The sequence below is a fragment of the Tursiops truncatus genome, chromosome 2, assembly GCF_011762595.2.
Source record: "Tursiops truncatus isolate mTurTru1 chromosome 2, mTurTru1.mat.Y, whole genome shotgun sequence".
In the NCBI taxonomy this organism is placed as follows: Eukaryota; Metazoa; Chordata; class Mammalia; order Artiodactyla; family Delphinidae; genus Tursiops; species Tursiops truncatus.
Genome location: NC_047035.1, coordinates 169057594 through 169071782, shown reverse-complemented (window position 1 = coordinate 169071782; position 14189 = coordinate 169057594). Strand labels below are relative to the sequence as shown.

Below are 14189 nucleotides of genomic sequence, written 5' to 3'. Positions count from 1 at the left end.
TGTATTATCAGAATGTTAGAACCAGGAAGGGATCTCAAGGGTTATCTGGTCCAGCCTTCTCTTTGTACCGATAAGGAAGTTAAATAATTTATTATTTTCAATTAAGCGTCACCTCATAAGCTTCTAAAATCAGATAGTCAACCTTGGAACAGAATTGGCTGGTTTTTTTCTCCTTGTTCTGGGAGAGCCAGGGTTTTGAGAATTGAAGTGGCCGAATGGTGGACGAGAAAGCAGACAGCAGGGGGTGACCCTATTGCTCAGCCCTGGGACACTGAATTGATTTCATGTCAAACCTGCACCGTCCCTGAGTCACAGGAACTTCCCTTGTGTCTCGTCATGTCTGCACACGTCTGTATGGTCCCCAAAGGCTTCAAAGTAACCTTGGACGTAGGGGAGCTGTCTTATGCCAGTGCCGTGTTTTCTAGAATTTACACACACTAGTTTTCTTAGAGCAATTCCCCCAAAATAGTTTTCTTCTTTTCCTTTTAGTAAAGAAACACATGTGACAAATACTTCTTTTAAAAAGCAACAGCTGCTCTGAACACAACTGTGAGACTTCTGCCACTGGGTGACACTGTTAGACCACAGAACACTCTTCAACGGATAGAATCAAGGATCCCTGAACTTCAGATCTCATCACGCTGCTTCACCTAGGAGAGAGAGAGAGAGACTCTGAACCACTTAATGGTCATCTATCAAATGTTATTTGATAAGTGTAATTTATCAGCCTATGGCAATTTTAAGGCTAATGAGTTTAAGGTAATCAATTATTTAAAAAATCTGTTAATTGGACAGCATTTCAGTTGCTTAGAGGTTTGTGCAGATTGATGGGCCGCATGTTAATGAAGTGCTAATTACTTCACGGGAATATTTATGCAAGCCAGCGCACTCAGATTTATTTCCCAGCAGACAACAATCTGAGTTATCTTTCTGGGGCAAAAGACTCCTAGCTCGTACGCAGCAATTCACGTTATGGACTTTGAGTGAGGGTTTCGGGGAGTCATCTTGTGCAAGAGGGAGCATCATCTGCTGGGCTAGAAAAATGGGCATGTGGTTCCCTGGACTGATCTGTATCAGGAGAACCAGGAACTTTTGTCTCTCACTCATTCTGTGCTTTTTGAAGATCAAGTGAGGACAGAGTCTGTTCAAAGCATGAGGTGCCCTCTCTCCCCCTCCCGTGTTTCTGGCGCCTTCTGTAAGCCTGAGCTCTGCACCTCACTTGTCAACAGGTCAAATTGAGTTCAGCAGTACGCGGAAGGCTCATAGTGGTGTTTCTGGGGATAAGAAATGAGGAAGAGTCAGGCCTTTCCTTTGGAACTTTAATGTGAGGGATAAGCAAACTTGTAGTTTTCATACAGGCAGCCATGAGCATCCTTAGAGAAGTGTTAACGGCATCCTGTTGGGACAGAAAGGAGGGAAACTGCAAGAGGAATCAGGAAAAGCTTCCCGGGATGAGCTCCTTCGTTTGGATTCTCTGTTGCTTCAGCATCTGCCCCCTTTATTCGGTGCAGTTCTGTCGGGTGCCCACGGGGTGGCGCGCAGCCCAGTGCTGGGAACGCAGGAGGGAGTAAAGACAGATGTACCGCTGGCCCCTGGAGCTCAGCCGTAGGCACAGGGCGGCGGTGGCCCCAGCTTCCTGCTGGTTCTTCTTCGTCAGCTGCTTACAGTGGGGCTAATTCCGCTTTGGATGGCATAAGTGCGAGGCGTTGTGCTCCAGGTGGGGGGATGACTTAAGTCAGTCGGGGGTCTTTTCCTTTCTGAAGGGACGCACATCGGTCCTTCAAGGGGGACCACTTGGAGATGCATGAAGAACTGACTTGTAAGTGTCAAGTTCACACGGGAAGGGAGTACCGCGTGAAATTGTTCTCAGCACTGCAGACAAGAGGGAGACGGCCTGGGGGAGTGGCCGTGGGGAGATTCAGGAGAGGGAAGCATCCCACCGAGAAATGGCTCACAGAGAGGGAGGGCTGAGGGCGTTGGGGACCCAGAGAAGGGTCTAGGCTGGGCCTGATCCTGAGAACTCTTGGCGCCAAGAGATCAGGCTGGAAGAGGGCACCTGGGCCTCCGGTGCAGGGAGGCCCAGGAGAGAGGGTTGTCCAAGGGGCTGGCTTTCAGGTCAAGAAGGAGATGGACAGCAGCTTTGAATTCCAGGGAGAGGCTGGGGAGAATGTACCCCAGGAAGCCAGGAGCACCCCATATTTGTGGACTGGGAGGTTTTCTGCGCTCTCTTTCTGCTAGGCATCCAGTGGTGGCTTTTTGTCCCTAGTGCCTTACAGGTCACAGACAGCCCCTGTGGACAGGCCTGGGGGCCAGAGCACAGGACCTTGGATCTGAAAGAACATCTGCCCCCCAGGTAGAGTTGGGAAGCAGGAGGTTTGCTAAGGTCCTTCCAGGTTGAAATCCCTGTCGATTCGTACTCAGGCCCAGGTGTTTCCTTGGGGAGAAGCCCGAGTGCATCTGCTCAGATGAGAAGCCGCCCTGTGCTGTTGTCCTGCGGGAACGTGAGCGACACAGCAGGCCCTGCCATTCCCCGTGCGGAGGTGGTGGCCCTGCTGCAGCTCTGCTGGGGTCCCCCCGCCGGTGAGGCCCCCGCCGGCTGGCCCTTCTCCTTCCTTCAGGCGTGCTCACTGCTTGCAGAGTTAGTGCTGTTGTCTACCAGGGAATTCTAGAATCTTCTCTGGAGGCAGAGGGAGGGAATGTAGAGAATCCGTGTCTCATCTGAAATTCGGGGACTTGTTTAGTTATCGGAGTGAAACATCACCTGGATCAGCTGCCTGCCAGGACGGAGGGATGTCATCGCTGGCTGAGAGCCCTTGAAGGATTTTATTCACCTCTTTCACCATTTTCCCTTCCTCCCTCCACCAAGCGGCTCAGGGAATTTTTATCCGTTTTATATTAGTTTTGTTCTACCTAGAGACTTTTCTTCTTTTTTTTGCCTGCACCGCGCGCGGCTCGCGGAACTTCCCTGACCAGCGATCAAACCCGCGCCCCCTGCATGGAAGCATGAAGTCTTAACCGCTGGACCACCAGGGAAGCCATAGAGACTTTTTTTTTCTCACACCCCCAGAGTGGTTTTTGTTTTTATTTTCTCTGTATAGTTTGTCTTCCCAGTTTTCCAAGGTAGCTTGAATATCCACCTTTCTAGTAAAACCAGATTATTCAAGAACTGCTTTTGCTTTTAACTTTTACTTAGGCTTTGAGCATGACCTCATTAGGCAACATAGCAAACTCCTTTTTTTTTTTGCTTTCTTTTTAAAATTTTTTTAGCAAAGCATTAGACTTTGGGGAGCTAGAAGGCAGAAGGAATTCAGTCACAGGGTTGATTTGCTGGTTTCCATGGAAAGCAACCGATACTTGCATCTGCTGACTGTCAGCATCACCTTCTTCTGATCAGGCACCGGCAGGATCTTGGGCGCCCAACTTAGGTATAAGTGTTCTCTGAGGTCCTGACATTCCGGGCATTTACTTTCAGGTTACCCCTTGTATGTGTTTGAGTAATTTTGTGTTAGATTATATTGAAAAATGCACTGTTAATGGTGTAGAAACTTGATTAGAAACGTGCAGGAGCAATACACTTTACTTATAGTACCAGTGCAGTGCAGTGCAGAAGTGTAAAGTATTGTGCTTTGGGGGGACACTTTTGCTGTCTGTCTTCCACCCATTGCTTCTCTCCCCACCCCTTTACCACAGGGTTTGACTGAACCTTGTGCCAAACATGCCTCTAAAGAGATCTGGCCTGTTTTCTGTTTTGTTTTTTTTGTAGAGTTGTCTGCCATTGGGTCGTGAGTTCAGATTCCACGCGGGCCATGGGAGGTTAAGTAAATCGTGACCACTAATAAGAGTGACTTGATGTTTGAACAGTTAGACTCTTTATATTGGACTAACTTATGTTTTTATAGATCCCTCACATTTGTATGATAGCTCTGTACGCAGCGTAGTCATTTACAACAGATTACTGAGCAATCAGGGCGACACAGCCATTCAGCTGTAAAGATAAGAAGACTGAAGCCCAGAGACTGGGAGATGGTCAGGGTTTTCACGGCATTCCAGCCTTGGGCTGCGGGCTCCTCTCTGTGCTTTGGCTGTGCCGTCAGGGATTTTGTTTTCTCCCCTCCACTTCGTCCCTCCCTGACTCTCTCTCTCTCTCTCTCCCATCTAAGTCCAAATTGAAAAAATGAGCAGAGGCCGAGATGGGGTTCACCATTAAACTTGGTCTAAAATAGTATACTTGTAGTGCGTGGTCATCCATTTTTCACTGTGATAGGACATTGATTCATGGAGGGTTAGATTAATGAGTTAATTTGTTGGAACTACTTAACTGTCCAGTTTATTGAACATCTGCCACATGGGCTGGTACGACGTATGGTGAATGTTTTCCTTAAGATTTTTTTAATGCTTGGGACAGTTCTGCAAACGTGGGTGTACGAGCCCTGATTTACAGGTGAGGAAATCAAGACACAGGTTAAGTCATTTGTACAAAATCACATAACTGGTAAGTGGCATAACCAGGCTTCTAATCCAGGATGGGTGGTCTTCAAACCTGGTGGTATTACTTCTCATGGACTGAACAGGGTTTAAAATGGATGAAATAACAAAACTGTAATCATATAGCAGCAACTGAATGATCCCTAGATTGTAAGTTTAATAGCTATTTAATATGTACGGTATTTATTGAGGGATAATATGCATACAGAGCAGGGCATGAGCCCCAAAAGTGAACTGATGGGTGAATTTTCATAGTGAATGTGCCTGTGTAACCAGAACCTGTATCAGAAAACAGAACCTTACCGGCACCCCAGAAGCCCCCTTTCTCCCCACCCACTGCCTCTCTGCTCCCAAGGTAACCGTTATCCTGACATCTGACACCAGAGGCTGGGTTTGCCTGTTTTGAACATCAGATCCGTGGAATGATCCAGGATGGACTCCTGTGTGTCTGGCTTCTTTTGCTGACGTTGTATTTGTGAGGTTCGGTCCTGCTGCTGTTGTCATTCTCATTGCTGTGTATTCTTCCGTTATATCCTCACACCACCATCTACTTCTCCATCTGACGGTTAATGGACATTTGGGTTGCCTCCAGTTTGGGGCTGTTATGAATATCGCTACTCTGCGCGTCCTTATAAAAACATTTATATGTTTTAAAGAAACTGTGTCCCTCTCGCAACCTTTCCCCACATTAGTGTGACTTTCTGCAAGATGTTTTCTGGTTGGGGTTATAAAGCTATGATGTTATAAAGCTCCTAAAAGCTTTCTGAGAGAGAAAGTCATCCTGTTAAAGCGAAACCTGTTGTCTCCTCTCCTGCCTCCCCCTGCCCCACCATTATCACGGCCCAGAAGAGTGGGATGCTTGAGGGCATACCCGTGGAATCAGACAGCCTCTAGTTCAAATCCTGGTCCTGCCCTTTCGTAGCTGTGTAACCTGGGGCAGCAGTAACAGGGTTATTTTTACTAGTCGTTATTTGTTGCCCATGACAGCACTCATCGCAGGTGACATTTACTGGACGCTTACTATTCCAGGCCCTGCATTGGGTGTGCATTTATTCTTCATAACCCTATAAGATAATCTTTCCCTGGCTGCTGCTGCTTCTTCCTCTTCCACTTCTTCTACCTCTTCTTCTTCTTTTTAAACTGGTGAGAAAGCTTGGCCCAAAGTCACACTTACAGTAAATGAGAGAACTGGAATTTAGACCCAGTTGGTGTGACCTGGAGCCCGTGGCCTTGAAGCTGTCTGAGCCTATAGGGAATTTGGAGACTTCATGGAGAATAAAACCTCCTGCCTCATTGGGCCGTCATGAGGCTGAAATGATGGGGAGAAGCTTGTGGACAGCATCGAGGGAAGATGCACAGTGACTCCACAATGGATTCCTTTTGTGGCATCTCTCTGATGCTTTTTCAGGGTGAGGTGCGGGTGTCATCCTGGAAATGGACGCCTCGTGATTTGCGGAGCTATCGCCACCTACTGGTTGGTCCTGCCTCACCCTGACCAGCTCATCTAACCTTGGCACGCGTTCTGTCTTCCCGAGGTTTTTCTTGACTTCTTTCCCATCTTCTAAATATAAAATATGTGCCTTATTATTTTTGTAAAAAAACATTTTTGGGGGATGCAAAAACCGATGAGAATACGAGTTTGGTATTTTCCCAAGCGCGTCAGTGTTTGGCATGTGTACAGCAGCATCTTTGTGGCCAGTTTATTGCGGGTCTGAAGTTCTAGCAGCAGTGGGCCGGGTAGAGCTGGAAAAATCACATTTATGAGCTCTTGTGGATGGCTGCGGTTTGGTGTCATTTGTCAGCCTTAGTTTATTACGTTTGTGGCCACAGAGGTCATCTGGGCACTTGTCTGATGCCTTTGGGTACCAGATGCTGCCACTGTCTCCTGGCAACGAGACTGAATCCTTAGGTTCACCCCAGGCTTAGGAGTTTGTCAGTGGAGCCCTGGGCTGTTTGCGAGAAATTCCCATTTTAACTCACTCTCTGGTCTCTCAAGGCCTTTCTCCTCACAGCCAGCCAGCCTCCCTTCTGGGAACAGTGGCTATTGCAGGAGATTCCCGTGGGTCCAGAGACAGCCGTTCCCCTTCCAGGTTGACCCAGGCCTGGACTTGGCTGGCCTGCGATCTTAAATGACTTGGGTTTTTCAGGGTATCGTGAGAGGGTTGCTAGAATCTCTTAGAGACAGCCTGGGAAACAAATGCTCTTAAAAACTGCCTTGGAATTACTTTGCACTTTCCAGAAGAAGTCGCAGCAGTTCAGATGTTTAATTGTTTAGCTTCGCTTGGTTCTAGTACAGCTGTAACCTGCATGTACCGACAGGCTTCAGGTATTGTCTTCTTCCTTTTTATTTTTTTCATTGCTTAAAAAAATATTTATTTGTTTATTTATTTGGTTGCACCGGGTCTTAGTTGTGGCACGTAGTCTCCTTAGTTGTGGCATGCAAACTCTTAGTTGTGGCATGCATGTGAGATCTAGTTCCCTGATGAGGGATCAAACCCGGGCCCCCTGCATTGGGAGCTTGGAGTCTCAGCCACCGTGCCACCAGGGAAGTCCCAGTATTGTTTTCTAAAGGATTCATTTATTAGCACTTCTAGGTAGAATTAGATTTTAAATATTAAGGGAAACGTGGAATTTAGCATAATCTGTAAATTCTGATTTTTCATCTCAAAGGATTAGGTTTTAAATTTTATCTTTGTGGGAATTCCTGGTGGTCCAGTGGTTAAGACTCTGCGCTGTCACTGTTGAGGGCCCGGGTTCAATCCCTGGTCAGAGAACTAAGATCCCATAAGCCCTGAGGCCAAAATACAAAAAAAATATATCTTTGTGATGTAACAATATGTAAGTGAACTACTGGAGCCAGGAATAGACTGATGGGAAACTCAGATGCAGTGAAATGTTTGTTTTATTAGTCGAGCTGTGGAATTTTTCTGTGGGGATGGTTATTCGCCTCTGGAAAGCAATCAACACAAAATACCCAGGACAGGCAGAGGTTTGGGCCCAGAGTTAACCTTTGAAAGAGGAAAAAAATGCAAAAGCAAGGACTCAGAAGGCATCTGTAAGGATGGGATTTCCTTACTCTCTGGGATAGTAGAGTTTAGTGATGATTTCCGTTTCTTGATTCTCAGGAATTAAAGGCAGAATTTTCATCAGGTTGCATTTTTCAGTGCATAGCATTAGTATATGTCTAAAATGCAAATCTGTGTTGTTATTCAATGGCTAAAAATCTTTCAGTGAATCCCCTCCACTTCAGAACAGCATCAGAGATCCTCACTAGCAGCCTTGTTTCCTTGATACACACCCTGCACTGTAGCCTGAGCCATTCAGAACTCCATGTGTGTGTGATAGACTTTTTACACTTTGCAGAAGGTTCTTAATGTTTGTAGCCTGAGTGGGTCTTAGAACCACTGAATGTTACCGGCGAGAACGTGAAGGGGGCTTCGTGGCCCTTTCCCCACGCTGGTTGAGAAGAAGGGCAAACTGGAGAGAAAGGAGAGGGAAAATGTTTGTGCCTTCGTTTCAGTGCCTGTGGGCCACCTAGTTGAACTCGTATGTTTTCGGAGAACTCTTATGCTTTAAAGGCCTTCAGAGGTAGAGCTTTGTGTATACAGGGTTTCCCAGACCTCTGAATAAAATATGGAATGTTGTTAGTCACATAGTTTGACTAATAATAGTTTCCATTTATTGAATCTGGCATCATAGACCTGCCAGAGATTATAGCGAATACTTATATCCACATTATAGCCTGTTCTCTTTTTTTTTAAGTGTTATTTTTTTTTTTGTACAAAATGTGTTAGTTTACTAACTCTACTTTTGTCATACATTGGCAACCTCTTTAATATCTAGAGACTAGATATTATAAAATTGGGACCCATTGGTCCAGTATATACAAAATATATACAGTAAAGTTAAACAAAATGCATGTAACATACAGAGCAATGGGTAAGTTGAAATGTTCTAGTACCTGCTAGCAAAACATCTTTTGCAATCTTCCCTCCCACCTCCCTAAACCCAATGAACAAGCACAGAGTATACTGTTCAGAGAGGAGGTTTAACAATTCCATTTCCAAAGACAGTATTTCCCATCAGTTTTTAAAAGCTATTTACAAGCAGCATTATTCTACTAAAACTACTTTTAAATACATCAAGCACTTCTAAACATCTAGAAAGAATAGTTATTTCATATAAGAACTTACTTGTCCACTATGTACACAGCACTGTTAAATAAAATTGCACACATGTAACAATGGTTATAATCTGAGGTATCTTTTAAATATGACCATTTTGGCCTGAACCATTTCCTCCCTCACTTCCTTCTCTCCACCACCAATCCAGTGGACAAGTACATGCATATGTAATGCTTAGAGATGGTTGAACAAATTCATATCCAAAAGTCATTTACAGAGGACAAGCTTTCCTATGAATTTCAATAAAGTATACAAAATGTGCTAATTTTACTACTTTGTCATACACTGGCAACCCCTTTAACATCTAGAGACTAGATGTTGCAAAACTAGGACTCAATTTGTCCATTATATACACTATATACACAGCAAAACAAAATGAACATACAAAAAATGATTTTGTCTGAAAATGTCCAGGTATGAACACACTAGCATATTACCTTTTGCAATTCTTTCCCTCCCTCCTCCAAACCACTGAACAAGTAAGTATAGACAATAGTATACTGCTCAGAGAGGTGGTTTAACATTTAACATTCCCAAAGACAGTGCTTCCTGTGAATTTTAGCAAAAAGTTATTTACAAAGTGATATTTTACTACCTCTACATTTAACATAAGTTGGGCACTTCTAAACATCTAGATGGACTAGATGTTTCAAATAAGGACTTAATTTGTCCACTATATACAGAGCAGTACTGAATGAACTGCACACATGTAACAGTTATAATCTGAAACTGTCTTCAAAATACCAGCATTCTAGCCATTCTAAGACCAACCCCCTTCTCTCTCCCCCCTCCACCAACCCAGAGGGCTGTCACGCTCAAATTTTCAGAAGACAACCTTTCCTAGAAATTTTAACACAAAATGTACAAAATGTATTATTTACTAACTCTTTTTGTCATACACTGGCAACCTCTTTAACATCTAGAAAGACTAGATGTTGTAAATTAGGACTCATTTGTCCATTATATACACTATATACACAGCAAAGTGAAACAAAATGCGGGAACATAAAAAAGACAACGGTTAATCTTGCCTCACTATAAACACACTGGCACAGAGCTCTTTGCACTTCCTTCTCCTCCCCGCGACCTTGCACCAGTGCACAAACAAACACAGTGCATACTGCGTACTGTTCAAAAAGGTGGTTTGGCCATCCCTTCCCCCCCAAACAACATTTCATACGAATTTTAACAAAAAGATGTTTACAAAATGTCTTTTTACTACCTCTACTTTGAACAAATATCAGGCACTTTAGAAGATCTAGAAAGACTAGATATTTCAAAAAAGTACTTATTGTCAACTACACATACAGTAGTAAGGAGTAAAATGCACACACAAACCAATGGTTCTAATATGCAAATGTCTTCTAACTGTGACCAGTCTGGCACAGAACCTTCTTTTCTTCCTCCTCAACGTCTTCCATTCCATGTCCTCTAACCCACTGAACAAACGTGGACCTCTGTGGCTCCTGATGTCGCCTCTAGAGGTGGTCCAACAACTCCATTTCGAAAAGTCATTTCCAGAAGACATTTCTTTTTTACGGTTTTTTTAAAGAAACAAATGGGCATTTACAAGACATGTGACTTTAACTCTATCATACGTCGGCAACCTCTTCACATCTAGAAGGCCTATATGTAGTGAAAAGTTTTCTTTCGAAAGGTTGGGGGGAAAGTTGAGAGCAGCTTTTTCATATTATATACACAGGCCTTCTATAAATGGCCAGTAAATCTTCCCAGAGGTTGGCGGGCACTTCCTATTGGCCGCGTGTGGTACGTTATTCTACCATTTCTATCTTCCGACATCGAGGTCTTGGTAGAACGACGACCAACCGCCCGATGACCTGCTAACATTCCACCCGTCGTCGACCGGGGCTCCGCTCACCTTCCGGGCCCGTTAAGGCCTTTGTCCGTCGTTGTCCGGACGAGGTGAGGTCTCGTCCAACTGGGTCAGAGAGGTCACCTCAGGTCCCGGATCCGCGCGGGCTCCAAGGCCTAAGGGTGGCTGAGCTGGCCTCCACGTGGAGCCCCCTTCCCGGGCCCTCGAGGCTCTAACGGCCCTCCGCAGCGTTCCGGTGGCCGCCATTCTTCTCGCCCTGCCACGCCCGACGCCCAAAGGCGCCATGTCCTTGGCTTCGCCTAACCCCTGCAGCGTGGGGTCAAGAGACCCGGCGGTGGGCGGGATCTGGGCTCCGAGGGGCCGCCGCCATTAAGTCGCGGAGGTGGGGGTGGGGGAGCAGTTCGTTGCTGCTTCCGGGCTCGGGCCCTGCCAGTGGGCGGCTGCGGCGAGGGCTCTGGGGCTCGGTAAGACACAGCCTGAGCTTGTCCCGGGGGCCCCCCAGTTCACCTGCCGACCAGAGGCCGGAGGGCCTGGAGGGCCCCGGGCTAGAAGGCCGCGATCCGCTTCTCACCGTGCTCTCTGCCAGAACTCTAAGTGTTATTTTTATTTATTTATTTTTTGGGCTGCATGAGGTCTTTGTTGCCGTGCGCGGGCTTTCTCTAGTTGCGGCGAGTGGTGGCTACTCTTCGTTGCGGTGTGAGGGCTTCTCATTGCGGTGGCTTCTCGTTGCGGAGCACGGGCTCTAGGCGTGCGGGCTTCAGTAGTTGTGGCTCATGGGCTCAGTAGTTGTGGCTCATGGGCTCAGTAGTTGTGGCACACGGGCTTAGTTGCTCCGCAGCATGTGGGATCTTCCTGGACCAGGGCCCGAACCTGTGTCCCCTGCATTGGCAGGCGGATTCTTAGCCACTGCACCACCAGGGAAGCCCCTTCAGCCTGTTCTTAAAACAACACTCATTTTAGAAGGTGGGAGAACCGAGGGGCAGACATCTTAAGCTTTGTCCAAGATCTCAAGCCAGGTTTGCTTCTCCTGTACTGAGCTGACCTTCATTTTCCTTCATTGACCTGACAGTTAAAAAAAAATTATTTTATGAATCAGTTACTGGGCCAGGGGCGTGTATATGACAAGAGTGTCTTCATGTTACTTTCTGGAAGAATGTTTCGTAGCAATAATAACATCCAGTTACAAAGTGCTTTTACTCCCAGACGTATTTCTGTCTCCTCCTCCCTTTCGGGCTGTGGATGCTCGCTGCTCGGAGCCCTTTCAGGCTTTACTTGCTGCTCTGGACTCCAAACAGCCCAGGGCTTCCCTGTCCTGCTAGTTATTCGTGGGCTCTGTTCCTTCATTAAAGGACTGACTGTTCATTGACTCAGTCCAAGGGGTCTGAGGAATTTGAAACGTAAACCAGATGCGGTCTTTGCGGTGAAGAGATGATATGATTTATGTACATTTTGCTGCAACACGAGGTGGAGGTTGGTGAGTACTAGGAAAAGGGGGCAAAGAGAACCCCATAGTTGTCTAGAGGTCAGAGAATTGCACCTGGGGAGTTGGGCGGGGGGCTTCGTGGAAGATCTGACATTCGTCTGGACCTGAAGGTGTGAGTGAGATTTGGCTTTGTGGTCCAGGGTTGGGTAGGGAGCAGATCAGCGGCCCTGCCAGAGGGCGGGTTGCAGGCACAGGATGCTGGTGGGGAAGGCAGGGACTTGTGAACACACGGGGAGCAGTGAGTGTTCAATTTCCTTTCGTCGAGGACAGGATCTGTGAGCTGGGAGGGTTCCCTGACGATCAGAGCTGTGTTTCCCAGCCTTGGGAGCCATGGGGAAGGTAGTTGGCAGAGGGGAGAAAGTCGAACAAGGAGGTCAGTTAGATGCTTATTGCCGTGTCGTGGCTCCAGGGTGGAAAGTTGCTGAAAAGGAACCAGACCCCAGATTGTTCTCCGGCCACCACCACTGCCAGGGGTGCTCAGGGACACACAGTGTGGCTCCCAGCCAGCTCACCCTCCTTCTCGTAAGTGACCTTTCCCAGACCCCAGTGTGGTCCACTGTACGGGGGCCACAAGGTCTCCCTTAGCCTGGTTTGCAGTCACGCTTGAGGTCTACACGCCTGACTCAGGCCGGGACTCCCTTTCCCGTCCCCACTTAGAAGAAGGGCAAACCAGGGAGAAAGAAGAAGGAAGATGTTTGGGGGCTTCAGTTACGGCAGATCCCCTCCAGCCGCTGCCCAGTTACCGCGTCACCACTCAGGCGTCCAGCGACGTCTCCCACCCAACACGTCCTAAAGGGAGCTGCTGACCTCACTCCCATCTGCTGTCCGCACGGCCTCCACCACGACCGCTCTGTCCTGTTGCTCAGGCCAGGCCCCTTCAAGACATCCTCGGCCCTTCTGTGTCTCATACCTCGTGTGCAGTCCTTTAGGGGAGTCCTGAGGCCCGGGATGAAACGGCATCTGTCTGGTCCAGACCGTCTGGGTCCCCTGACACTCACCTCCCGGCGGCGTCTTTCCTTGGCCGCCTTGGTCTGTCCTACACTCAGCAGCTAGAGTCATTGTCTGGACGCGTGAGTTAGAGCTCGTCACTTCCCTGCCCAGAGCCCTGCATGGCTCCCGGCTGTCACTCAGGGCAAAGGCCAGAGCCCTGACACTGGCCTTCAAGTTCCCGCATCGTATCACCTTCACCCCACCCCTGCGTCCCCACTGGTCCCTCTCCATCCCCACCCTCTCTGGTGTCTGTCCTCCCTCAGACCCATCAGGCATGCTCCTGACTCCTGTCTCATTCCGGTGTCTGGAATACTCTTCTCCCCACCCCTGCTGACACGTTGACCTCAGGAGGGCAGGAATCTGTTTGCATTTGATGTCCCGGAGTTTAGGGCAGAGAAACCAGTCCTTTTATGGAAGCATATGGGCCTTCTTGTCTACTGATTAACTAGGATGAAACTGCTCTTGGCTTTTCAACAAAATCAAGACTGCCTACAAGTGTGTTTGGTGCCTCTCCAGTCTCCACCAAGGAGCACATTCTCCTCGGGGTGCGTTCACGGTCAGGCTGCTGGGATGGGGTCACTAACCTACCACTGTCGAGGTTTGTGAGTTTCCATTTGGGGGAGGGCTGCAGGCATGCTTGTTTTTAAAAGGTCAGTGCAGGTAGCATTTAAAGAATGTTTGGTGTCATTTGTTAGATATATATATTATTGCTCCTTAATTTTGAGCCTTAATCATGTGTTTATACCTAAAATATATAAACAAATGAGGCAGCTACAAGTTTTCTGTTTGAGTTGACTTATTTATTCTTTGGGCTTTTGTCCTCTTTATTTTCACGTTGATTTTCAAAAGATTTTTCTTTTTTTTTCTGTTTTTTTTTTTTTTTTATAGATTTATTTATTTATTTTGCGGTACGCGGGCCTCCCACTGCTGTGACCTCTCCTGCTGCGGAGCACAGGCTCCAGACGCGCAGGCCCAGCGGCCATAGCCCACGGGCCCAGCCGCCCCGCGGCACGTGGGACCCTCTCGGACCAGGGCACGAACCCGCGTCCCCCGCATCGGCAGGCGGACTCCCAACCACTGCGCCACCAGGGAAGCCCCCTGTTTTTTTTTGTTTTTTTTGTTTTTTTTTTGCGGTATGCGGGCCTCTCACTGTTGTGGCCTCTCCCCTTGCGGAGCACAGGCTCCGGACGCGCAGGCCCAGCAGCTATGACTC

At 47.5% G+C, this 14189-nt stretch overlaps 1 protein-coding gene across 9 annotated transcripts in view; it reads left to right on the top strand.

The window, feature by feature from the left end:
• FAM107B (family with sequence similarity 107 member B) overlaps nt 1–14189 on the top strand; it is a 216755-nt gene that overhangs the window by 189658 nt on the left and 12908 nt on the right. The window contains exon 1 of one of the 9 annotated variants that reach the window (XM_073801682.1): nt 6428–6811. The exons of 5 other annotated variants lie outside the window; for them this stretch is intronic. In XM_073801682.1, coding sequence (XP_073657783.1) covers nt 6745–6811 — 67 coding nt within the window. In that variant the 5' untranslated portion in view covers nt 6428–6744. Of the gene's footprint in view, nt 1–6427; nt 6812–11953; nt 11978–13402; nt 13575–14189 lie in introns of those variants that run through there. 3 more of the 9 variants (XM_073801683.1, XM_073801684.1, XM_073801681.1) reach the window with 3 other exon arrangements.